This window comes from Anthonomus grandis, chromosome 2, assembly GCF_022605725.1.
Source record: "Anthonomus grandis grandis chromosome 2, icAntGran1.3, whole genome shotgun sequence".
Taxonomy (NCBI): Eukaryota; Metazoa; Arthropoda; class Insecta; order Coleoptera; family Curculionidae; genus Anthonomus; species Anthonomus grandis.
This window is the reverse complement of record NC_065547.1, coordinates 916,137-943,273: the sequence shown is the minus strand read 5'-3', so window position 1 is coordinate 943,273 and position 27,137 is coordinate 916,137. Positions and strand designations below refer to the sequence as shown.

At 35.7% G+C, this 27,137-nt stretch overlaps 3 protein-coding genes across 4 annotated transcripts in view; 1 reads left to right on the top strand and 2 right to left on the bottom strand.

Moving 5' to 3' along the window:
- Window positions 1-3,020: 3,020 nt before the first annotated feature.
- Window positions 3,021-4,431, bottom strand: LOC126733532 (cytochrome c oxidase assembly factor 7 homolog). The gene is made up of 3 exons (XM_050436871.1): window positions 4,235-4,431; window positions 3,601-3,884; window positions 3,021-3,550 (listed from the first exon to the last, which is right to left on the bottom strand). The coding sequence occupies exons 1-3, from the start codon at window positions 4,332-4,334 to the stop codon at window positions 3,200-3,202; spliced, it is 735 nt and encodes a 244-aa protein (XP_050292828.1). The 5' UTR covers window positions 4,335-4,431; the 3' UTR covers window positions 3,021-3,199.
- Window positions 4,432-4,644: 213 nt separating this feature from the next.
- Window positions 4,645-25,962, bottom strand: LOC126733524 (ankyrin-3-like). Of its 2 annotated transcripts, none has more exons than XM_050436859.1 (10): window positions 25,793-25,962; window positions 22,163-22,273; window positions 21,450-21,604; window positions 21,238-21,392; window positions 20,708-20,868; window positions 20,565-20,645; window positions 20,344-20,512; window positions 20,197-20,288; window positions 19,985-20,140; window positions 4,645-5,822 (listed from the first exon to the last, which is right to left on the bottom strand). In XM_050436859.1, exons 2-10 carry the CDS (start codon window positions 22,268-22,270, stop codon window positions 5,508-5,510), a joined length of 1,392 nt encoding a protein of 463 aa, XP_050292816.1. In that variant the 5' UTR covers window positions 22,271-22,273; window positions 25,793-25,962; the 3' UTR covers window positions 4,645-5,507. The 2 variants fall into 2 exon arrangements, with proteins under 2 accessions (XP_050292816.1, XP_050292815.1); XM_050436858.1 differs by lacking the exon at window positions 25,793-25,962 and adding an exon at window positions 25,483-25,639.
- A 311-nt stretch (window positions 25,963-26,273) lies between these two features.
- Window positions 26,274-27,137, top strand: part of LOC126733522 (vacuolar protein sorting-associated protein 33A) — a 31,727-nt gene continuing 30,863 nt past the window's right edge. The window contains exon 1 of the mRNA XM_050436856.1: window positions 26,274-26,485. Coding sequence (XP_050292813.1) covers window positions 26,356-26,485 — 130 coding nt within the window. The 5' untranslated portion in view covers window positions 26,274-26,355. The remainder of the gene's footprint in view (window positions 26,486-27,137) is intronic.

Below are 27,137 nucleotides of genomic sequence, written 5' to 3'. Positions count from 1 at the left end.
ATCAATAACTCGTGCTATAAAAATAATTAAGGCTTATATTTAAAAAAGAGTGGGGTTCAGATTGTAGACTCTTCACCTTGTCTTTCCTTAATAGCAACTTAATTCTTACCCTCACTGTCATAAGTAGAAACTTACCAACCTACCTACCAACGCAATTAAGAAATGACAAAGGGATATTTTAGTTATGCTACTGACTGTTGCACAAAGAAGTGTGATGTATTTATAAGTATTGCTTTGCACCTATGCAAATACAATTAATATTTTTTGGGTTGTGTTGCATTGCATTAGGTGTGAGTGTGATCTATACTTATTAAAATAGATTTTTATATTTCAATTTCTTATTAAAAAACTTATAATTTAGTATTTACGATATGTATAACAGACTGGACTGTTTAGTCCTGTTCTTTATAACTCTACATTGCAATTGCTCAGGTTGCTCGTCCATTTTAGAAGATGTATAGCAGTCAACACATACAAGTATTACTTGTATGTGTTGCAAAAAAATAATACTATTCGGGTTTTAGGAAAAATAATAACATAATTGTAAGTGCGGTGCCCTGTTTGTTTTTTTCCCGGTTTCTGCTATAACTATAACCGCTTGGACATATTTGGTTAATACCATTTAGGAGCGGTAACCACCAATTGATCGCTTGGAATCGCTTCAAGTTAAAAATTAAATATTAGAAAGATTGATTGAACCCCATTGAGTATGATTTTATTAAAGAATAAAAATTTACAATACAAAAAGATAACAGTAATAAATAAAATCACAGTTTCTTACCGGAAACCTGGAATTGCTATAAATTAATTTAAACATTACAAGAGACATTTTCCAGCGTTAACCATAACCGTAATAAGTAACCGCGTTTTGGCGTAATTTTTTTGTTTAGGTAACGAGAACTGGCAACTGTAAATTACATATGGCACTATAGTGCACAAATGTGATGATGCGGCCATTTTTCATAGTTCTTTATAGCTTGTAAACCCTTTTTTATTGCTGCCAAAAAACTAACTTTAATTAAGTATTCAAATGTTGCGAAAAATCTTAACAAAATTGATTTAAAATTGACCTAAAAAAAGCAGTGAATTATATTGTTGTAAAAAAACTGAGAAATCAGCATCAAAAACTTTGAATCGAATATAGACATTGGCGATATTGCATTTGCATAAGTAGTTATTGCAATAGACTTTTTTTTGCGAAAATGGCAAGTACAATTTTAACAACAAAAGTCATGGAAATGGATTCTTAGAAGAAGAAGCTGTTGTGTTAAATCTGTGGATAGCAAAAAACACAGATTCCTTGGTTTTTTTTTATTAGATCAAATATGTTTAATACTTGGGTTCAGATTATTGAGCCTTGAAAATGTCAGTAATAAAAAATTTTATTTGAAATTCTATATACAGTGTGGCCCAAATTGGGTGTACATGTATGGGTATCTTGGAAACTATAAGGGATAGAAAATTGGTTAAATATGTAGGGCATTGAGTTACCAATTAAGTACCGCTTTTTGGCGTTTATTAAGTTGTAAGTTTATACCAAGGAGACTGGAGTTAGTTTATACGTTATGGAATTTGGAAGAATTTTTATTATTTATTTAATATTTTAACAAGCATGTGTATAACTGTTGATTTTGATTATATAAATTATGAGTTTTTTAATATTTTATTGTTTCTGCTGCTATAATTTTTGCTTGTTGCCTCCTTCATTGCTAGATATTTAATTTGTAATATTTACTAAGGAACATTACTGATGAATAAATCTTAACTTACAAAGTTTGTTCTTCATACAACTAAGTTCCTAAGTAAATGAAGTTGTAAGCTTTTACATTATGGAATTTGGAAGAATTCTTAGATTTTATGTCATGTTTTAACAAGCGTGTACAACTGGTAATTTTTATTGTATAACTTGTGAATCTTTTGCTATAATCTTTTCTTATTTCTTGTTTAATTTCTGAAACCTAGAACTATGAGGTATCTAGTAGGAAATGTACGAGTCTTTCAGAAATTATAGTATGCGAATAAAAAAATTGCCAAATCAAGCACTTTATTTAATATGGGGACAAAACCAATCACAATTTAACACTTTTTTAATTTGTCTACTATAATGTCCGAAAGTACCACATATTTCCCACTAATTTTAAATGCACGGTATATCAGATTAAAGTTCAAATTTGGCGTCATAATTAGATTTTAATTTATCCGCTTTTATGACTTCAAAAACCCATTTTTACTTGTTCGTTGCTCAAAATTGCCTGTAAGTGCCAAACTCCTTTTGACCTTCCAATGAGTTTCACAGTTTGAGAATTAGAAATCGTCAAGTTTGATTTAAAATGGCGAGAGGGCAGCATACGAAGGAGTTAAGCTGTAGAAAAAGAAAAACAACATTGTGCTATACTAACCCAATAGGCTAGAAAAAAAATTCAATATTTTTTTCCAGGCAGTTGGCCTTACCAAATAAGAAGAGGAAGAAGAAGAACTGTTGGTTAATTCAACTGTCAGTAGGAAGGAAAAAAGCAAAGAAAAAAGAGTGACCAAGAATTTTCTCAAGCATACTTGACTCTTTTAACATAGTCGTGACATGCTAGATTAAAATTTAAATATTTTAAGACAAACATGCCTAGACCGTTCAGTCCTCCATCCGAAAGTTTTCAAAGTTTCAGAAAATAAAATATCGTCAGGTTTGATTTAAATTGACGAGAGAGCAACATATGGAGAAAAAGCTGTAGAATAAAAAGAACTTCGTGAACTTGAAGGATTCAATAAGGGGTACAAGATGAATAACATGAACAAGAAGAGAGAGAAAAGTACCGGCTACTACTCTTTGACATTCAGAGGTCGCAACAGTCAATCGACGTTCAGTATTCTACTGGCTCTTATGCTATTATCTTAAATACATATAAGTTAAACTAAAATTTATTAGTCGCTGATTTACTATGCGATTTTTTTGTTACATCAATGAGCACTCTCTGAATTTTTATTTTTTTCATTCACTTGGCAATTACTCTGATTAAAAACTCTGATTAAAATTCTAAAATTTATTTATTTACTAATATCAGTTAATTTAACAGTGTTCATATATAAAAACAGTTTTATTTTAGAATAAAATAACAACAAATAATCACAACATTGCCTATCACTCTTGTTCACATATAAATAATTTACACATCATTAAGTCTCCTCCACTTTATTTGTCACACAATCAATCTAACCCGACCCCGAACTTTAAAGTCTGTGCGTTCTTTGTAGCCTCTTCTTGCATTTCCAGGGCTCTTTTCTTGTATTTATCTGCCAGCTCCAGATTCTTTTCCACCCCATCCCCTTTGGTGTACATCTGACTCACATTGGCACAACTATACATATTACCCAAATTACACCCTTCCAAAGCATATTTAAAAGCCTTCTCCATGTTTCTTGGTATATCAAAGGAGTCTTTCTCACCCTTATCCCCGACTGAACTACCATTTTTTGCTCCCGCAATGTATAGGCCGGATAAGTAGTAACATGCCATACCATTTTGTGCCGCACAAGCCTTCTGGAGGAGCTCCATACCCTGAAATTAACAAGAAAAAGCTTGTTTGCATTAAAGATTAAGTAATTTACCTTGAGGACGTCTTGTTTCACTCCAAATCCATCGTTTTTGGTTACGAGGAGTATGGCCTGGTTAAAACAAGAATAAGGTTCATCCAAATTGCAACCCTTTTCAAAATAGTTGTACGCAGCGGGGTAGTTGGAGGTTTTAACACCTTTGCCCGTTAAACAATAGCCTCCATATTTCAGACAGCTCTTGCCAAATTTGTATTCATCACAGTTGTTTTTGTATACTTTTGCTGCTTTTTCGTAGTCTTTTTTTATGGCTTCTAGGAAGTCTGCTAATAGGTGGCATACTGCAAGGGGTAATTTTGGTTATTTAGAAGACATTGTTGTGTAATTTAAAGTTTGTGGACTGTAGAGATGATAAAAACAATACCCAGTATCTCATCAAAAAATAAACATTTACAAGACAAAGTCTAAAAATACATTTTTTTGTTTTAGTTATACAGGGGCAAAATATCACAAAGCACAAATACTACAATAATTAATAATATTTGCATCAAACAGACAAATAAACCTACTACATTTCTTAAGTCTTCACTGAAGTATTTAAATAAATTAAGTGTTTACGGAATAAGTTTTTTCTGGAATAGACCAATTACACAATAATTATTAGAACAGTTTAGGAATAGATGAACCCTACCTTCCGGTTTCTTTTCACTGTAACAGCCAAACCGGTATTCGATGCCCAAATTCTTGATGTAATCTTTGACTTCGTCTTCGGACTTTAAATCGTAGGCCATTATTTATTAATTCTTTAGGAACTTAAAAAATTTGGAGAAAAAAATTTCAAAAATTTGGAGGTTATGTTGTTTTGATGTCACCCGGTTTATCACGGGATGACAGCTGTCATGGTGATCGTGGTAAAAATATGCCGGAGTTGCCATGTCTAGTAGAATTTCCGTTGTAATATGAAATTTTTGTATAATTTTCTTCTTGCATTATGTCAGTAGCATAAAGTAATGAATGACATGGATTAATGATTATTTGGAAATAAAATAATTTGTATGCTTGACAAAGATTAGAGGTTATGTAAAATGTCAAAATCAAAAATATTTTTTAATTTATATATTGTGCGACAGTACAAATATACAAAGAGAATACGGATATACAAAGATACAAAACTACATATAAAATAATTAAAACTAAATAAAATTAATACCAATTGAGGAATTATTTAAGTTCTTTTAGTCTTAAATATTACAATGTTTTTTTTTGTGCGTCCAATTTTCAAATGTGCTTTATAGGACAAAATGACCACTTTAAAGAGCAACGAGATTAGTCAAATTATAACAAAAAAACATATTAGTAAAAGGGTAAATAAGCTGTATTTCAGTATCCACCATTTTGTTGCCAATGGTTCAGAATGGCAACGTCGCATTGTCATGTGACAGTTGGCACAAAATGGCAGACTGTAAACCTTATTTGTGTCAAAATATTTATTAAAAACATTCCAAAAGTTAATTTACGTTAATAAGATTAGTTGTATTATTATTAAAAACACACCATTTAGTAGAAATTAATATGCGATTGATGTCTTTCCTTAAGGGTAAATATCAAGTACAAAAATGTCAATGTCATTAGTAAGCATTTATTTTATCGCGATCTTCCTTTGTCCTCTCAGTGTCAATGGGGGCGCTGCTATCGCGCTTCTGTTATAGAGGCAGGTAAGTTAATAAGTAGTGAGTTTATTATTTGAATTAATTGTATTATTAATAAAACTACACAGATTGATTAGAAAATGAATATATATTATTAATAGGGATTTCTCCATGTTAATGTTTTGGTTAGTACACACACACACACACACAAAAAAGTTAACGTGGTCAGAAGCAAAAAATACCGAAAAACTTCAAAAAAAAAATCACAAAAATGATCACTTCTCGGTTGCATAAAATCCTGCCCCGAATAACTCCTCAACTGTAATCGAACAAAAGGTACTTTTTCAAACAGGTGGGAAGTTCAAATCCGTTGGCGCAATGAAACAGTTTCACCCCCATGATCCTCCTCAAGTAGAGACGGATTTGCTTCTTGAGGTTCAACGGGTATTTCGCAAGTTCGAGGAGGGCCGTTTTCTGTTTCGGGGTGACCACTTGATTCCTGCGGATCATACAGGGATCGAACGATTCGCAAGACTCCAGGAGAAGGAGGAATATTTGATCGTCCGACACGACGTTCTGCAGACAGTTTAACATGCCGTCCGGGTCGCGGAACTGGGTTTTCATTACCACCTAAAACAACAAGGAAACCCCCATCAATATAACTATTTTTAGATATCACTCATGCCGATGCCTGCCAATTCTCAGAATTATGGCCTCTTTTGTGCGGCAGGTCATGTAAACAAAAATTATTAGACTGAGACCTTTCATAAGCCTACTAAGCATTAGAGCCCCGATTGTGGGGTTATTTTAGGTTTTAATGTTAAATAAAACACAATTTTGTTTAAACTATTTATTGTTCATGTTCAAAATGCAATCCATTATTTCTAAGCACCAGCCCTTTTTGTTACTTCGTCTTATGGTTATATCTTCTTTCATCCTGTCAAATGCTTCATTTATTTCGCGAATCAACCCTTCTCTTGTTCTTATTTCGTTGGTGTATACAAGCTCCTTTGCCCGGCCCCATATGAAAAAATCCAACGGAGTTAGGTCAGGCGATCGAGGAGGCCAAGGAAAGGTTCCGCCTCTACCGATCCAACCGTCCGGAAAACAGTCGTCTAAGTAATTCCTGACAGCCAAGGACCAATGCGCTGGACAACCATCTTGCTAAAAGACTATTGGTCTTTCTCGTTTCAATAATCCAGCCTCGTCTAGAAGAACGAGGATATCATTTTGTAGAAAATCTAAATAGTTGGCACCATTTAAATTCTTTGGTAGAAAATGTGGCCCAATAATAGTCCTGCTATTGTTGGTGTAATAATAGTCCTGCCTAGTGTATAGAACGGACCGCAACACTAGTAACAGTTCAAACAGTTCAAAAAGTAGAGGCGGGGGTGTGCTTCTAGCAGTGAGCAACACCCTAAAATCCCATCGTTTGCCAACTGCTGACAATTCACTTGAAGAAATCTGGATCTCTGTGCGTCTTGGTGATGGCGAGGATTATTGCATTGGCTGCATTTATGTTCCTCCATCCATGGATCTATCTGTGTATGCAGCGCATTGTGCCTCTGTTACCAAAGCTTGCGAGAGCTTTAATAATGTTCTTATTGTTGGTGACTTTAACCTTTCTAATATTTCATGGTTACCTAGTGATGATCATTATGGCTTAACCCCAAATAATGTTACATCTGATAAAGAAAATCTTTTATGTGACACATTCACTTTTCTAGGTTTGATGCAGCTCAATGCAGTGGTTAATGATCATGGAACAATTCTTGACCTTTGCTTTACAACTTTTCATTCCACTTTAACAACTAAATGTAATGGTTTAGTCGGGTCAGATCCTTACCATCCTGCTCTTGAGCTGCAACTACCCAATAGTAAGTCCAATTACCTGGAACTACCTATAACATATTTTTACAACTTTAATCAAGCAGATTTTGTGTCTATAAATAACTACTTTTCTACATACAACTGGATGTCTATAATTATTAACGATAACTTAAATACCACTGTTGCAAACTTCTATTCTGTTGTTTATGATTGTTTAAATCTGTTTGTTCCAACAAAAAACATTATTCACCATGGTTTTCTGAAGAACTAAAAAGTCTAGTTATTCAGAAAAAAATAGCACATAGAAGGTACAGACAGTCAGGATCAAATACTGATTACTTAAGTTTTAGTGTTCTGCGCTCAGAATGCCGTTCATTATCTAGTGAATGCTACAGACATTACATTGAGAGAGCCGAAAATGCAATAGAGAACGATAGCAAGACCTTTTGGAAATTTGTAAGACTTCAGTCCAATCAAAGCGATTCTACCGTTCCAGATGAGATGTTGCTTCATGATCTCAGGGCCGATACTGGTATTTCTATTGCAAATCTCTTTGCCACCCACTTTTTATCTGTATTTAACAAGAATACTAACCCTTCTAATGCCTCTGACGGTCTCGATACCTCATGTAAATTTAACCATATCAACCACGTGTTCCTTAGTGCTACTACAATTGAAACAGCATTAGCTAAACTGGACAGCAGAAAGGGAGCGGGTTCCGATGGAATTCCAAACAGGCTTTTGAAAGAATGCAGCCATTCCCTTTTCCTTCCACTTTTTCATATTTTCAATTTGTCCCTAACTTCTGGAACTTTTCCAGAGAACTGGAAGCTATCTCATGTATGTCCTATTTATAAATCTGGGAATAAGAGTGACATAACTAACTATCGTCCCATTAGTATCCTCTCTGCAATTCCTAAGCTGTTCGAGCACTGTGTAGAGGTGGTTCTATCTGGCACATTTCAGGAAATAATTGGAGATCAACAGCATGGATTCAGCAGAGGTCGTTCTGTGGATACAAACTTGTTTGTTTTTAGCAACTATATCTTCAAATCTTTTGCCGACGGTAATGAAACACATGCGATATACGGACTTTAGTAAAGCCTTCGATAGGGTCAACCATAATATTCTTATCTCTCATATTTCAGATCTCGGCATCAGCGGATCTCTTTTACTTTGGATCAAGTCTTATCTGATGGATAGAGAGCAGCGTGTTAAAATTGGTGGTTTTTTGTTCAACCCATTTTTGACAACTTCAGGGGTCCCTCAGGGCTCCCATTTGGGACCATTGTTATTCAGTCTCTTTATCAATTACCTCGGCTCCTCACTGGAGTCTGAGTTTTTGCTCTTCGCTGATGATTTGAAAATTTTTCGGCGGATTTCCTCCTCTCAGTTTTATCAAAAGATCTTGCAAAGACTTTACTAATGTGTCAGCATTGAAGACCCTATATATTTGCCTGGTGAGATCTCTTCTCGAATTCTCCAATATTGTTTGGTCATCTCATTTTCTGATTCACATTGAGAGGCTTGAAAATATCCAGCACAAGTTTATCAGGTTTGCCAGATATACTCTTATGAAGTCAGGCGCTCCATATTCCCTTTTGCAGAACATCCTATCTACTAAACAGTCCTATAAATAGAATAGCTTCTACAGTGAATAGATTTGCAAAAGATCTTGATTTTTTCAGTACATCTTTAAATAAATTTAAGTCGTCAGCTAGGGCAACTATCTTGGGATAGTGCCCTACTCCCACTCTTTGGATTAGGTTTAGCACAGTATTGTTTATTAGTATTATAGTTTTTACTTAAGACTACTGTTAATTATTAATAAGTACTTGAAATGTTATATACGTTGATAAATAAATAAATAAATTACTCCGGCCCACACATTGACCGAAAATCTGTTCTGAAATGATTTTTGTTTTTTCCAGTGCGGATTTGCATCTTTAGCAGCCCATTCGTGGAGGTTGTGGAAGTTGGTAAAACCCTCTCTGGAAAAATTGGACTCGTCTGTCCACAAGATACTTCTTAAGAATAACGGGTCCTCGATGTCCATGTTCAATAAAAAGCGGCAGAACTGAATTCGTCTTGCAGGGTCTTCTTCTTGTAAGCCCTGCACCCCCGTACCATGAAAGGGATACTGTCCATCTTTCTTCATGGTCGTCCACACCTTCCATCTAGAAAGGCCAAGGTCTTCAGCTACTTTTCTGACGCTTGCAGTAGGGTCTGCGGTAAAAGCTTCCAGTATTTGCTCCTCAATCTCTACATTATTATGGCCAGGGTTGACTCCACGTGCCGGATTATTCCCAATGCCAACTTCAGTAAGACGGCGAAAGGTGTTTTGAAACACCCTGAAGTTTGGTAACCTCCGATCTGGATAACGTTCCTGGTACAAGCGTCGTGCCAAAGCTCCATTACCGTTAGCGCGTCCATAAGTAAAGACAATGTCAGGGTACTGTTTAATAAAACGGGCAGAAACTCGATTTAAAAAACAGTGGATGCAGTCAGTACGAAGTTGATAATCTTACAAAATTAGAGGCGAGAGTGAAACTAAACAACAATGATGTGATGTTATACACTGTCCATCCGGGCTAGCTTTTACTGCTCTTGCCGGTCTTTTAAGTAGATCCTTTGTCGAGATTAGGCGCCTTCTTTTTATAATTCTGGGTCGCATCTAGGTGCTTGGACTTGTGACTCACTCGGAGAATAGGAACCGACTGGTCGGGTTAAGGTTTGGTTGCTTGTATTTATGAGGTCTGGGTGAGATGTTATTCGACGCGAGCCTCAGTGGCGAAGCGTGAACTTTTCTTTCGGGTAGACAAACAATAAAAATTGTTAATTAGAAAAAATGTGTACTCAATATTATTCACTTTAATGAAATAGAGAATGAAAGAGCATGAAATATTAACTCAAAGAGAAAAATATGTAGTGATATAAAAAAGAAAAAAAATATTACTACTAGCATAAAAAGATAGATAGATAAAAATAAATACTACTTACAAAAAAAACACAATTAAAATACAATTGCCAATATCAAACAAACGTTCATAAATAACCCCTAAAATATCCACTAAAAAAATCTTTTCTATACACCCAAAAATTAAAATACTAATTATTAAATTACAATGGGCAGTGTGAATAAGAATTCAGTAAAAGCTGAAACTTACATTTTCCTAGCAAATGCTTAGTTTGCAATAGATAAAAGTAAGTAGTAACTTTTACTAATTAATACAATTAGCAAAAGCTAAAGTTGTTAGCATTGTCTAAAAATGGTGGGAATAAAAGTAAGCAATTACTAGGAATATTAAGGAAAAGCTTACATTTTTGCAAGCTTGTTAGACCCTGGCTTAAAAATTTAGTATTGTTAAACAGTTTGGTAGAAATGGCTGCATTTATGAATATAAGATCTGTAAAATTTTATCCCGAAAGAGAAGAAAGTCGTGCCGAAGAATACCACGATCTGTATAGATTTAGTGAAGAAAATGTTGAGTGGATAGCTAACCATTTTTTGGAGCCAAAAGTGGAGCAAATATTTTTGCAATTTCTAAGTGATCCTGGATTTCAAATAAGGATCAGAAAAGAAGGAGTTCATAGAACAACAATATGTAAAACGATATCTCACGTTTTACCAAAAATAGTTGAAAAGGCATGAATTTGGATGGCATTTCCTACAAAAAACTCGACTGAGCAGGCAATCAACGAATGGGTAAAGTTGTATAGATTTTCCTGTGCTTTTGGTGCAATTGACACTTATGTACCAATAATAACGCCATCGCTACATGGTGACAAGTATATCAATAGGAAAGGATGGTGTAGTATAAATGTGCAAGCAACTTGTGACGCAAAAGAAATTTTTACATCCGTAGATGCTCAATGGCCTGGCTCAGTGCACGACAGTCGTATTTTAAGTAGACCAAACATTTTTAGTATGATGAGAAGACGTCAACAGAACTATGGACTTATTTTAGGCGATAAAGGGTACGGCATAACACCATTGGATAATTTACCAAATAAAAACTTTAAGTAAATACTTAAAATATCTAGCTTTCGCTAGTAAGTAAAAGCAAAAGGTTATTCACTTTAATTTCAGCAAATGCTATTAGTAAAAGCTAAATCTATCTAGTAAATGCTAAAGCTTATACTTCATACTAAAAGCAAAAGCTAAGTTTTTATTCACACTGCCCAATAGCACGCGCCCGCACCAAATGCCAAATGCAGATTCATCAAAAAACAAAACTGAAGATGTATTGCGGCCGACCAAATCAAGCGTGTCGATAAACAATAACCCTCAAGAACATAATAAAATAGCTGGTCGACTTCGATAGACAAAAGCTCAAATGTCTTTCCCGCGAGTAAATTTTGCATACGTAATAGGCTGAATACTGATGCGGCCGGACCTCTGTCACCTGCTTGATGCGTATATGGTTCGATTAGATGCTCCAAATTTCCGAAGACAAATATCAATGTGTCTTCCTGGGGCTCCTATACATTAATTGGGTGTCAGCCCTGCATTTTTATTTTAATTGGTGCGTCAGGCGGGGCGCGCCTTAGATATTATAGATATATAGATATTATAGCCGTTTAGATACTATATAATATTAGTAAGGAGAGCGACTACATTCTGTGTTATTTTTTTTTTTAATTTGAATTCAACAATTACATGAAATAATTAAGTAATAAATTAATGAGAAATAACTGGATAATTTTGGGTAGACAGTGTCTACCTTGTCTACTCGTACGCCTCGCCACTGGCGAGCCTGCGAAGCAGACCACGCCCCCTCAGACCACGGAACTTTTGGCTGGTGAGAAAAGGTCGGGCGGAGGAGTGAACGTATCAGTCTTTATCGGTGTTTTGGATGATGTTTGGGTTTTTGACGTTAGGTTTGGGTTTTACGTGGGGTTTTGTGGTTAGTGCGGATGGGTTTTAGGATTTGAGCACCCAAGAAGGAAAAAAAAACGGATATTGTGGGGACTTAGGTCTCGGCTCCCAACAATAGTTTAAACGCCGGGTTTGAGTTTAGTTTTTCCAGTTTTGCCATCAGGGTATCGATTTTTTTTTCCAACATCGCTTCAGGCAAACTTAGAAGATTTAAGAGGCTCGTGTTATTGATTGAAAACTCGGGACGTTTAATATGCGATTTTGTAGTGCCCTCCCTTGGCTCCGCCCTCCTGGTATTAAATTCCGTGTTGGTCTTTCTTAAGGTCTCGGCGAAGCTTTTTTGTTTATTTATGTTTTTTATGTTTGGATTTTTTGGGCAGCGCCAATAGCTCGCCGGATGCTCGCCACCGCAATTGCAACACTCTGCCGGTGTTGCTCTGTCTTTTTCACACTCTCGAGTAGTGGTGTTCGCCTCTTGCATTTATGGCAACGCGGCTTTGCGTTGCAATTGCTCATGACATGTCCGTATTCCTGGCAGCGATGTCACTGCCCAATTTGCTTCCTGTTTTCTATTGTGTGAGTCCTTAAGCGCTCAACACGGATTCTAATATTTAATATGATTTCAATTTTAAACACGGCCTCCTGCTCTTTAGGGACGAGGAACCTGATGAGGACCTGGGGCCGTATTTTTGAAACCATTCGACTTTGATTCGCATACGAAATTAGAGGATTTCGCACGAAAAATCGATATTCGTATTTTCGACCGGTTCGTATGCGAACATTTTCGCATGCGGTGTCTCGAATGGGTATATACCATTCGAATTTCAAAGTTCGTGTGCGATTCTGCCGCTTGTCTTGTTTTGATTTTAAACTAGCTTTGTTTTTTTTCTTAATTTGTGAGTTGGTTAAGTTTTTTTGTAGTGTTTTCTTGTTGTTTATTGAAAAAAAAATAAGAATATTCAAATAGCAAGATTAAACAATATTGTGCAAAGAAAAGTCGTCGATGCACTGGAAGAGACTAAAACTCTGGCAGATAGAAGGAATAGGATGTACTCTTCATTTCTTGACCCATTTGAAATGTATTCAGATTCTCAATTTAATAATATAGATTAAACAAGCCTATTACGATAGAATGATTAAGCCTATTACGATGATGTGCTCTTTATGTGCTCCAGAGACTGTGTAAGTGTGTAATCTGTCCGCTAGTTTTATCCACAAGGCTTGTGCAGTTTTAGCCGAAAAATTTTGGGTGAATTTGCCCGAATTCCGGGTGCTCTTCCATAAATGAAATTAGTTCTTTCTTTCGCTCGCTCGACACAAAACCGCAATATTTTTTATTTTTTGAATTCATTTAAAAAAAAAGTCAATTCGCAAAAACCCAAGAAACGCCATGAAAAAACCTCAAAATTCCCTGATGTTTTTAAACTTAAATTTTAGGTTAGGTTAAATCTTTATTGTCTTCATCCCGGTTGACACGGCCTCCAATAGCACTCGACTTTGCTACGTTGCCACTACATTTCATGTTCGCATGCGAATGAAATTTCGAGTGCTGTTCAAAAATGCACTTTTTAATTCGTGTGCGAATTTTGCCGCTCGACTTTGTTCGCATTCGAAGATTCTCGCATGGTTTCGAAAATACGGCCCCTGGGCCGGTTTTAAACCAACCCAGCTCCTCAGGCTCGAACCCCATCATTCTCCACTTCTCCAGTTTGAAGTTCTGATCCAGTCCCCTTAATATGACGATAAATTTTCTGTTCTCTTCAAGGAAGAACGAATAGGATTCCATTCCCTCTTTCTTGAGTAGTTCTGTGGTCTTTGGAAGTTTTGGGGAAGAGCGCTAATCCCAATCTATCTTTTTGGACTTTTGTGATGTTAATTTTGTTTTCACAAAACAATTTATATTTTGCGGCCCAGTTTTTAGTGTCTCTTAACACTACCTTGGGTACTTTAATAATGTTAGGATCAACACTCTTCCCTTTACCCGCTAAGGAGAGGTTGTTTAGGGGCATATATAATGGGTCTCTTTTGAGAGTGGGATTTTCAAGGGTTTTGGGTCCGCCGATGTTGAGGGGACCGACTCCCTGTTTGTTTTTTTCCCAGGGTTAACCGGTTCCGAGGCCGGCATATCACCGTCTTGTGAAGGCGGAGACATTCCCGCGTCTTCCCTGGTTCTTTTTTTGCTCGCTTGGGTTTTTGTCGCTAGCCAGCCCCCCCTGCACCGTCTGGCGCTCTTCGAGTTTGGCGTTTTTGTTAGTAAGGGCTTTGATTTCGTTCATTCTTCCCTCGAGTTTACAATTTTTAACTCCGAGATCAGCTCATTAAGAGAATGGTTTTCTGAGATCAACTTATTTATCGTGTAGCCTGATAGTTGTAATTTCTCAGTCAATTACATTACAGTACATTACAGTCAATCAGCAAATATTTTTCCTGAATTATCTCCTCGAGTTTGGGTCCTTTTTTCTCGCTTTGCCTCAACTCCGCAGACTGGGGTGGCGCTTTGCCGGCTCCCAGGTCGGGGTTTGGAGTGATTTTTAAGGTTTTGAACAATCTGGGGTCAGTTCGGGATTTTGTTTGGGGCTTTAGGAACTTTGAGGAGTCGTCCTGAGTCTTACCCCGCTCTCTCTCTAGTCTGCTTGTAGATCTACTGTCCTCGCTTTTCGTGGACCTGTCCGTCTGGTATCCATCAGATAGGTCCATTTTGTTTTCGTCCTCTTTTTTATTCCGGCGTGGGTTTTGCCCCCCCCACTAATGATAGGGGGCGAGAAGACGTTTTTCTCCGCCGTTTGTTCTTGAGGCGTCTCTGGTTTGTGGATTGATGGGAGTATCGCGCTGTTTGCTAACTAGTACCTACTAGGTACCCCTTACCCTACAGTATCTACTATTAGGTACCTCTGCTTAATTTTGTTTTTATTATTTTTTATTTACCTGAACTGTCCCATAATAGAAAACCAATCCAGTAAGTTTTGTTTACATGACCTGCCGCACAAAAGAGGCCATAATTCTGAGAATTGGCCAGTCATCGGCATGAGTGATATCTTAAAATAAAGGGCAGAAGCTAGGCATATTTTTAGAGAGGTTTGAAATTTTGGTATTTCTTGAGAAAAATGCGAAAATTGCGATAAAAAATTTATAAACAAATTTCGACCTACACATTAGGGTGGGTCGAAAAAAATTTTTTTTTGTTTATTTCCTAATAGCAAAATTATGTTGTATTATCATTTCAAGAGCAACCATTTAAAATATTATTGAAATATTTAAACTCTAAGAGCCCGCGCAAGGCCGCCGCATTATCGTCAAATTTGTAAAATAAGGTAATACCTTGCAAGACACTGCAAGTCTTCCTATATTCTAATTTAAGACGTTTGCTTTACAGTTAATTTATTTTATTCTTTTACAGACCTTAATATATATTATATTATCGCACACCGTGTGCAGCCGGCTTTAATGTGAATTAATCTCTTAACGCGTACGGTCGTGGTTATTTGTTTTGTTTATCAGAGCTTTACTTCGCGCTAATTTCTTACCAAATAGTATGGAAAGTAAAAGAATAAAGTACAAGTGTCCCATATTTGGAACTATTGGTGAACTAAAAGAAAATGTGTTACCAACTTTCCAAGATGTAATGAAGTTTTACGAATGGACAAGAATACAACTTGGAACAAATTCAACAAGGAAGTAACAAAGAACCGTCTTTTTCTCAAATCGCAGACATAGTGGCTCAAAAAATTGAAGATATTTGGCAAAAATCATCTATTCCTATGGTCTCACACACACGAACTATTCAGATTTTAAAAATGTACCACGGAAAGTGCAAAAATCACATTAAATCTCTAAAAAGGTTGACAGAAGAAAAGAAAGCCTTGTTTTTGCGCCAAAGTGAAGTTTTGTTTGATATTTGTTCCTGTAAATGTAAGGATCTTCTTTATCTCTGTAAATGCTCGCGTGAGCCGAAGGTACCCAAAGAAGAACACGCATTTTTGCTTGACCAGAGGGGCGAAAGAAAAATGCTTATCGGTGGAGTAGATCTTGTGCGCACTTTAGAACTGAAAAAAAAATTGGAGAGAAAACGTAAGAGTTTAAAGCCTTTTAAAAAACTCATTCCTAGTTGTGATCAACCACAAAAAGAAGTGTCTTCCTCTGCTTTTACGGATTTTGAGGAACGTTATGTATCGCCCGTAAAACACAACGTAGAAGATTTGCCATCCACTTCACAAACCTCCAAAAAGGAATCTGTGAAACGTAAACGTTTTCCGACGCTATCGAAAACCGCTGACCGTTATGGTGTTTCTGATAGAGCGGCGGCTGCAATTGCTTCGGCGGTATTACATGACATATCTTCTGATGTAGAGGTAATAGATAAATCTAAATTAAGAAGGGAAAGACAAAAATTACGGGATACGCTTTTGCAAGAACAAACCAATTTGTAGCTTACCGCGTTGTACTTTGATGGGCGCAAGGACAAAACTTTAAAAGTCATGGCAAAAGCAGGCTAAAAATAGGTGGTAGTTGAAGAACACATTTCTGTCCTGAAAGAACCCGGTTCTTTGTATGTAGGTTATACTACACCATTACATGGTACTGTCAGAAGTATTGGAAGTAGGTATTGTATTAGTGCACTTCTACAATCAAAACGTATTTGTTCTGACGAATTGGTGGCTATTGGTTGCGATGGGACAGCAACTAATACTGGAAAGAACGCGTAATTAGACTGTTTGAGAAGAAGCTTCAGCGACCACTACAATGGATAATTTGCATGCTTCAGTTAAATGAGTTGCCTCTGAGGCATTTGTTCAACAAGCTAGATGGTAAAACAACTGGTCCACATTCGTATAATGGTCCTATTGGAAAACAGTTGGAAAAATGTGAAATAAAACCCGTTATTGAGTACGAAATAATACCAAGTCAGCTACCAGTAATTAAAACAGAAGATTTAAGCATGGACCAAAAGTATTTGTACGCGATAACCACAGCCGTAATCACTGGAAACTACCCCACCGACTTAGCCCATAAATCGCCAGGGAAAATTTCCCATGCTCGCTGGTTGACTACAGCCAATAGAATATTGAGACTTTATGTTGCTACAATACATCCGACTGAAAATTTATGTCACCTAGTGCAATTTATCGTCAAAGTACACTATCGGACAAAAGTAGAGAAACTTTTTAAATTTGCGTTTTATTTGAATACTTCAAAACTAATGCAGTTCTACACATAATGAAAATCAACAATAATTGTTAAGATTTAATTTGTATAAAGTAAAATAAATTGTAGAAGAAAATCCTAAGATTTAATTTAATTAAACAAAATATTTATGAGACAAAAGTAGAGAAACTAAATTTTATTCCAAAAGTACAAGTTATTTCTTATTTCTATCTTAGAAAAATTAATAGTAAGTAGAGTATCCCTTATTGGCAATCACCTCGCGGCATCGATTTGGCATGGATTCCAACAGTTTCATAATGGTTTCCTCTCCAATAGAATTCCAGGAATCTTGTAAAACTTTTATAAGATCATTTTTATTACTGATCTGATGTTGCCTTACACGCCGGTCTAGTTCCTCCCAGAGGTTTTCAATCGGGTTAAGATCGGGACTTTGCGCAGGAAAGTCCATAACCCTAATATTTTCCGATAAAAACCAATCTTTGACAACCTTTGATTTATGTTTGGGGTCGTTATCTTGTAGGAATATCCAAGTCAAAGGTAAATTATCCTCAGCAAAGGGTAGCATTACATTTTGTAGGATGTCTAAATACACAAATCGATCCATGATACCCTCAATGATGTGTAATGGTCCTGTACCGAACCCAGAGAAGCAACCCCATACCATGCAGGAGCCACCACCATGCTTTACCGTAGGCTGTGTATATCTTGGATCGAATCTTTTGCCTTGTGGTCGATGTACCCATGAGATTCCATCGGACCCAAACAAATTGAACTTACTTTCATCAGTAAAAAGAACTTTTTTCCAGTCGTTGGTTGTCCAATGCAAATATTTTTGTGCAAAGTTGAGTCGGGCCTTCTGATTCTTCTTGCTAATAAACGGCTTTTTAGCGGCTCTTCTACTAAATAATCCTTCTTCCCTCAGTCGTCTTTGTATGGTCTTAGAACTAACATTAACACCAGGTAATTCACTTAAAATTTTATTTGCTGATTTGTGAGGATCAGACTGGGCAATTCTTTTTATCATCATTTCCATGTGTTTGGTTGTTTTTCTTGGGCGGCCACTTTTTTTAATGCTTTTTGTTGAATTTCGTGTTTTAAAATTAGAAATTGTCTTGCTAACAACGGACTTGCAAATTAAGCGTTTTACTAATGTCCACTTGTCGTATACCACTCTTGTGTGCATCAACTATTTTTCTACGAAGGTCTTCAGACAAATATCTTCCGCGAGGCATGTTGATTAAAAAAACTATGCAAAACTATCAACAGAACTCACGTAAAGCGAACTAAATACTAAATTTGGACGATTGATATTTAGGTTTCTCTACTTATGTCCATTCGAAAATATTTGAATTCTTTTATTGTAAATAAACAACTGATAAGAGGCATGTAAAATGCGGTAAAAAAACGCAGTTGTTGAGAACTACAATATTTGTAGTAAATATTTAATTTAAATACATGGTTTCCGTAAATCAAAGAATTTTTAGAAGTTTCTCTACTTTTGTCCGATAGTGTATATGCCCCTGTATGGCTTCAGATAAAAACACATCCTTCTTGTAAAGATGGGTCCCGCAATTTATGGAAATTGATACAAAATTCTCGATATCTATCAAAAGAGCTAAGAGACGTAATACATCCAGTCATTCAACGAAATGCATATTTTTTCCCTCCAGAGAATTTACTCTTAGCTATGTTAACAGATGAGCAAAAGAATATTAGGGAATTAGCTGCCAGAAGAATATTAAAGGCACGAGATTCATTGGCACTAAGAAGGCAACTACGTATATTTGAAGTACCGGCAGTAAATTTTAATGCTTCGTCTTATATTGATGTAATAGACTGGCAAGAAAATAACAACTGTGATCCTCCAGTCCTCCGAAGCTTCTCAAATGATGACTTAAAAAAAATTGTTGCATCAAATGGTGACGAAGATTTAATTTTCATTAGACTACCATGTCACACACAAGCGGTAGAGCGGACGGTCAAATTAGTGACAGAAGCATCAATGTCTCTGTGTGACAAGAAGTCAAGGGAAGGCCTGATTCATGCTAAACTCTCATCTAGGAAAACAATGCCCAAATTTGAAAGTAAGCAAGATTTTCATGCATAATGGCATGTTATTAACAAGACTTTAGTTGTAATTTTGTGTGTTTTTTTTTTATATATTTAGCATTAACGATATGTTTCTACCATTAAATTCCTAATGTTTATAAAACTTATTATAATTAAAATTCTGGATTCACTATCGTCATGCCCTGAAACTATTTTGTCTTTTTTATCAAAATTTCAAAATTCATGCGCGGGCTAAAGATAAAAGTTAAATTATCTTTTTTTTTTCTTTTCTAACTTGTTTTTGTGCAATGCAACATAATACAGCTATTAGAAATTAATAAAACGATTTTTATTTTTTCCCTATATAAAGTGACCCACCCTACTACACATATTTAGGTTAAAATGTTTGAAATTAAGTCAGATATCACCCCCTTAAAGGATTGCATCTAGCTTCCGAACACCCTGTATATATATTGTACGAGGCCTATTGTATATTTGATTTAATAGTGTCATTTAATTTATATTGATTTCTATTTGTAGGCCTGGTGTACGTCCTATATTAATTTGCATCACGAGAGAGAAATACAAACATATATGTTGATATTATATTTAAGAGTTGCAAGTGTCATTTGTTTAATGCCGATTTCCTTTTGCACGCCATAAAGAAAGTATGCCAGTGAGAAAATAAGAAAACTCTCTTACCAAAACTAGAAAAACTGTAATTAAAAAGACAGTATAGTGTAATTTGAATTTGTAAGAGAAAGGCAAAGATCCAAGCCTATTACCAATAGTTAAAATATGGACTAGGCATCAAGAAGTGTTCCAGTTACTATCTACAGTTCCATGTGTTTACATAAACATAAAAACTCACCCTAGACCCGTATCTAATCAGCATATTTATCACAGCTAAGCTCGGTTTCTCGTTGCTAGCGATATATTCGACCAGAACCGGCCTCAGTTGGGAACTGTGGTCGAACTCATCGGTGAAAACTTTCAAGTTCGGGTCAGCGCCCGCTTTCAGCAGCATCTTAAACAGTTTCACGACTAAAATTAGGAGAAACTTTCATTTTAATGTAAACTCACTTGTAAAATGTCGTGTCTGTTGGGTATCCCTTCGGCGCAGGCCACGTGTAATGGCGAGCCAATGATTGGGGAGCTACAGTTCACATTTGCCCCTAAAAGAGAGTGAACTTATAGAGCACAAGACCAAAGGAAATAGATAGACTATACCTGAAACTATAAGCAATTGAACGATGCTAGGGTCTCCCTTCAAAATGGCCAGGTCCAAAGGGCTGGGCTTCCCCAGCTCGAACGCCTCATCGTAATTCAACTTTGCTCCCTGTTTTATTATTAAATTAATAATGTCGATGTTCCCCGAAAGTACCGCGTAATGTAAGACCTGCAAATGAACCATTTACGCTTGGATTAAACGGCTTAGAATTCATTCTCACCGTTCTATAGTCGTGCCTCTGATCGGCCATAGCATTAACGTCAGCTCCGTGTTTCAGCAAAAGTAAAACCGCCTCCATATTCTACAAAAAAAAATAGAAATTTACTTACTACTAGAAGATTCCGGAATGTTTTTGATGTATACGTTTGGTTGCCTAACGGCTTTCATCAAGGGAGTCAAGCCGGATCTGTCGCGACTATCGGGATTCGCCCCGAAAGTCAACAAAAGTTCCAAGAAGTCCAGGTCGTTCACCAGATTAATTTCCGCTCCGAAGAAGTAGCGTTTGTTAGGGTCAGCACCATGTTCTGTAAAAACACTCGTTTAAATAAATCTGCCTAATTTGATAACTCGCGTAACGATTTTGTTGATTTTAGTTTCATATGAAAGCTGTTGAGTTTCTTTACTAAAAAGGTCCCTACAACTTTCCATGTAAATGCAACCATTTTGATGTTATTTAGTCATTTTACCAAGGATTCAAAAAATCTTATTGCTGTCATACGCTTTACAAAAATCTAAATATTTTAAAAACTTATGCAACGATTTTGTTGATTTTAGTTTCATATGAAAACTGATGAGTTTGTTTGCCAAAAAGCTTTCCTTGTACACCTAATAATTTTAGGAATCATTTTAGGAATCAAGTGCTTTTTACATTAAAAAAACTGAATGAAGTTTACCCAAAAGCAATCTGGCGATGTCCTTGTGCTTATTCCTAATGGCCAGTCTTAAAGGTTCATCACAGTGGGTCGTTTTCGGGAAATCTTCCCCGGTATCAGGCCGATAATCCACCTTGGCACCCGATTTAAGCAAGAGTCGTACGAATTCTGTGTACCTAAAGGAGAAATTCGTGAAAATCCTACTAAAGGTTTTACGGAAAAAGGGGTTTTACCCATGTTCGGCACTCAGATGCAACGGACTATAGCCGCATTCATCGGTGGCATTGACGTTACTCCCTCTGGTGAGGAGTAACTGGGCGGCCTCATAGTATTTTTGCCATACGGCGTAGTGTAAGGGCATAAGCCCTTGGGTCACCGGCTCATTCACCTTAAATAAGATGATTTTAAAACTAAATGTTATCCTACATTTACCAAGAGAAAATGACATAAGTTAATGGACATTTCCGCTTGTGTATTGCCACGGTGGACTGCAGCAACAGGTTTAAAATTTTCATTTCAATAATAGTTTTTTAAAGATGAAGAGAAAGAATAGAACTAGATTGATTATATGTAAGTCATGTGCATTCTGCTACTATTTGTTAGTGTAACAGTAACGAATAATGCTATTTTGGGTTTAATTCATAGTAATTTCCATTTGCTGTCCTACTGCAAAAGAATTAAAATTGCGTTCAATAGCTATTTGAGAGTTATCTTTGTTACACTAATGCACAACTAAAGCAACTTTAGACTGCAGTTTCGGAAACCTTGAAATTACAGAACCGAAACTTCCAGTCTACTACTCGATCCTTCAAAGTGTTTAATTTTAGAATAATAAATAGGAAATGCTCGATCATAAAATTCATTTTGCGTAAATCGGACTGCGGATCTGTTTTTTCGAAATTTTTATTTTTACACTTCGCGGATATGAATGGGGTTTTTCACTCACTTTTGCGCCACACGCCAGCAAAATGCGAATTTCGTCCAGCGGTACCATGCGAATTATCGAGTCCGCCAACTCCCTTTGCAGGGGGTTCGTGATACACTCGGTCGGCATGTTCTGGAAAAAGGAAAATCAGTAAATTGAAAAAGTTTAAATGACAAGTGACTTTCAGTATTTATTTATGCTTATTTTTCCAACAGGCCAGAGCCCAATTATTACAGAAAAATCAAAATTAGCAATGGAAAAATATAAAACACAAAGTAATAAAATGTAACAAAAAATAACTAAACTCTGGATTAAATTATTTAACAGAGGCAGAATTGAAGTTAAATTACAAAATGTAATACAAAGTAAAATAAAATTTTGAGTAGTATTTTAAAAAAAAAGGCACATACAAAACAAAAGGAGATAAAGTCATCGCATCCTTCAGCGACTGCCCAACTCACTGTGTTTTAATCCACATAATTTCCTGTGAAACTGGGTGCCTCAGAGAGCATTGAAAGATATCACAGGTGGAAGCAAATTTGTTGAAGTTTTCGCACACGATAAAAGTAGGATCGTGATATTTAATGTTAGTTCTGGCACGATCAAGAGCCAAAGGAACATTCGTTCTGAACGAAGGGCGCGGCACCTGCAAAGTAATGTAACCAAGAAATGTTGGAGAATTTATGTGACCATTGAGCATTCTCTCCTCAAAACAAGAGCTTCGAAGTGAAACCGGAATAACAGAGATGATTGTGATTATAACCTCTAATTGAACAGGCACCATCCTGTCTAAAAATAAGATATTTCAAAAAACGCCTTTAGATATATTCAAGGGAGTTCATATGGAGTTATCATTCATAGAATGGATACCAAACCAGAGACCCTTATTCGAGCTTGGATCGAACCAAAAAGAAACAGAACATTATTAAAGAAAATAAATTGCTAAAAAGCCTCCAGTTCCGATTAATAAACTCCCATAGTCTTTAAGAAGGAGGCACTATATAATCAATATAAGTGCTTCCGAATCCAATGGGCATTTTTGGGCACAAAAACGAGGTCGAAAAATGACTTTTTCCGAATTTTCTCTAAAGTGCTCTAATTCCCTTAGTTCTGCTCGAATCCCATTATAACCCGGTGTTTTCGTGATGTAGGTGATCTGAAGAAGACGCTGGTATAGTTAGTTCAATTTCGAAAAAAATCGATTTTTGATTTAAAAAAAATCGATACGGGTGGGTATATCCGAAAAGCGAAAAAGCCCAAACTTTGGAGGTCATAGATATCTCGACTTCTATGGGCACTATCGAGAAAATTCCAACGGTTTTGTCTTAGTTTCGTCCTTCCGAATCCAACGAGACTATTCGCCCTTTTCAAGCTCTATTTCACGTTGGTAATTTCCAACTAAGAAAAGAACTTACATACACACTGTACCTTTACAACATACAGATTTATTTTCGGATCTTAATGGTTTGTTGGCAAACAGGATCATCAGCTGTTTAAACTAAGCAGCCTTCTGGAAACCGAACTGATCTCGAGATTGTTATGGGGCTAATTTTAGACCGACAAGGTCAGGGCTTGAAAACTGTATATTTTCATGTTTTTCTTTGTTGTAAATCTTGAAGACATTTTACCTGAGATAAATGAACTTTACGTATAGCGTAATTAAGAACTTATGATTGATGACTTGTATTTTGGCTAAAGTACAACAGTCTTTGTTCGGGTAAATGACCCAAAAATGGTGTCAGGCAGATTGTTGGCAAGCAAATATGTTATATTTTATATATATGGCTTTTGGGAAAGAGTTAATAAAGCAACTGTTAAAAATGTGAATAATAATGCCAATTTTATAATCTGGAAGAATTAAATCATTCCCAATAATACACCTTTTCCTACCTTTGGTAATAATTTATTTTTATTCATGTAAAATAATTGTTTTCTTACAGGGAATTATAAAATACTCTTCCAGGACATATTTTTTTATCTTATATTTGGTTAATAATAATAAAAAAAGTCAAAAGTCATTTGAACGTAGGTATTTATGGTTTCATAAGAAAAGTGAAGTTATAATTTGTGTTGAACCTTAGAGAGTATGAAATAACTCTCACCAGCCGAAGAGTTGCTCCAGACTATCTGGCCTTGGCTCCAGGTCATTTTTTTTAAAGGGTTGTATATACACTAATTGGGGTTGGTGTAGTTTTTCCTTTATTAATAGTTGATATATGTTCATATCTTGTAATTGATTTGTCCTTGTCCACATGCGCAATTAGGTGAATCCTTTATTCAATTTTTATTTAGATATAAGACAATATTCTGTTCTGAGCCTTTTTATTGTAGTTAGGTATATGTCTTCTGCAACTGTATTTAACTTTAGAATATCAGTTACTTTTTTGGAAGGTATCCTGTACATATTTTTATTCAATTCCTTTCCTTTGATTTAACATTTTTTTTTCAATGTTGTTAGGATATGTCTATGGTCTGCTTGTTCGTTTCCTTGTGTGTTGGTATGTTCTGGTATCCATGTAATTTTTATGATATGCCCGACATTGTTGAGTTGGGTTAGACTTTCTTTGGTTTTTAATGTTATTGCTTGGTTATCTGCGTTTATCCAAATTGTATTAATTCTACTTATTGCACTTCGAGTCTGATGCCATAGTTTTTTTCCTTTTTTGATGTGTATTCTATTGCCTCCTATATTGCATAAATATTAACTTTGGCAATATATATGTCGATTTCATGAGATAGTTTTGAGGAGATATTTCGGACAGTGTATTTCAAAACCTGTTTTCCCATTTTTTCTTGATTTATTTGTATATATAAAATTGAACTATTGTTCTTTGTTCTTTTGAAAATTTTGCTTTGCATCTATGTCTCTTTTAGCTTGAGAGTTCGGATAAGCCTTTTTTATATGTTATAGTCCCTGGAATAGCATGGAGGTTTGTCACATTTGGTTATTTTCTTGAAATATGTAGAGTGGTACTTAAGTGCCAATAACAAAATATGGAAGATCCCTTCCCTTCCAATAGTCGTAGAATTGCGTATTTGGTAGTTTTTAAACCCCTTTCAGAATGGTAAGAGGAGGGTGGTTATCACTGCTTAATAAATTTTGTTGTAATAAAATAGCAGTAACGAACATGCTGACTTGTTGTCGACATGTTGACTTGAACATGTTGAAAATCAATAATAAAAACGATATTGCGCCTTTGTTTGGCTAAAAATATTCCGGGAAAATAATCAATTGAGTGTTTTAGTAAATAAAGCGATGCGTGTTTTTAAACCCGATGCGCACATATAACTTCTTTATAAGAAAACAATGCACTTTTCCAGGATGTAAAAAATTATCTTACCAATAGGGAGTGATGAGTGTAGCACATAAGGCACATTTCACAACATACGTAATTTTAGTCTAAATTAGACCGTTTAGTATTTTAAGTCCGGTCGAAAAAAATGATGCACAATAAAGTATAAATAACGGAGACTGGCCTATGGTTTTTATAGTTTTGGCACAGGTGGATCGGTCTCACATACGTAATACGGTGGTGTTCTCGGCTTTTTGATAATAATGCAAAGAATATTTAATTGTTATAACAAGAATATTTGACAAATCAAGAACAAAGGAGGCATACAGTACCATAAGGAATAAAAGTTTTACTTTACCTTTAGCGTCTGGTCTCCGGAAACTCTCTTTGTCTGAACCTACACTTTAAACCCAAAATCTTTAAAAAATATTTAACAAAAAAGGAATTTACAGCAGCGGCACTCCACTTTGTTCGCTTTTTACGTCAATACTACGATGCGGCATTAAAAAGTTCTATTTATACCTTTCGGGAAGACGCATCGTAAAACCCTCGCGACTTTCTCGGGATCATGCGGTATTAACGCAAAATCACGCAACTGTAATAACTTAAATTTTATATTATTTAAAACTTAAATAAACCCTCAACAAATTCTCCTAAAAATCTAGTAATTATTTATCCTTTTACGTTCAAATAGGTCCGCGCCCTTAGAACATTAAATGCGTATTCAATGTTCTGTGCCACTTTTCCTCGAATCAAATTTTAAATTTGGCGCTTAATTTGGCGTGTTTTATTAGACAACCAAACTGTCACTGTCAAATCTGACTTTTTATATGTCATAAATCAGCTGTTAGTGTTTTTTTTTGTACGATAGTTTGTAAACAATAAGGCGTATTATAATTAAAAATTATAAATAATTTGGAAATGTCTTCGCATTTGCAGAGCAGCAGGGTGGACTTGTCCCTGATACAAACTACCGCAAGGAATAATTTAATTGAACTGCTGGAAAAATGCCGCGGAACGAAGGCGATTGTGTGGGACAACTCTTTGGCTGGTGAGGATAATAATTGTTGTAGTCTTATAAATAAAATGAGAATATTTTATGGTATATACAGGCCTAGGAAAAGCATTAGATTTTTTAGAATTATAATTTAATATATATACCTCTAACACATGACTAAATTTAATTTAATTTTTTTTTATTCATTTATTTTCCAACAAGAACGTCCCAATACAAAAGACAATTATAAGTAATATGGTAACAAAAAAATACAACTCAACTAACAAACTATGCATATAACAAGAGTAAACCCACCCAAAAGCAATTATGAGTAGTACAATAGAAAAAAAAATTGAAAAAAACTGATCCAAAGCACCTCCAGCTCACCTAATACTGATCAAATCATAAACTTTAATAAATTGACTGTAATCAATTGTGAACCAATAATTTATGCTGCAGAAGATAATGCTTGCATTAGGTACCTTTTTTTTTTAAAGCAGACTAGGGCAAAATTTACAAACCATTGGTGAAATTAGTGCAGATTTGTGTAATCCATTGGGGCACTTTTTGCCCTAAGTGTGGTTTTTCACCTAAACTGAACTAGTGTCAGTGCCGCCCTAGTGCCACAATTTTTTTTTCAATGGATTTTGCTATAAATCAAATGTTAAGAATAAAAAAAATCTTTTCAAAATTCTTTTCTATTCTC

Coding starts and splice junctions, on each gene's coding strand:
- LOC126733532 (XM_050436871.1), bottom strand. CDS start 4,334: ATGGCCTACGATTTAAAGTCCGAAGACGAAGTCAAAGATTACATCAAG. Junction 3,885..4,234: donor CAGTGAAAAGAAACCGGAAG/GTAGGGTTCATC, acceptor TACCCCTTGCAG/TATGCCACCTATTAGCAGAC. Junction 3,551..3,600: donor TGAAACAAGACGTCCTCAAG/GTAAATTACTTA, acceptor TGTTAATTTCAG/GGTATGGAGCTCCTCCAGAA.
- LOC126733524 (XM_050436858.1), bottom strand. CDS start 25,518: ATGTGCCTTATGTGCTACACTCATCACTCCCTATTG. Junction 20,869..21,237: donor CATCGCCAGATTGCTTTTGG/GTAAACTTCATT, acceptor GTGTTTTTACAG/AACATGGTGCTGACCCTAAC. Junction 5,823..19,984: donor TGATTAGATACGGGTCTAGG/GTGAGTTTTTAT, acceptor TTGTTGTTTTAG/GTGGTAATGAAAACCCAGTT.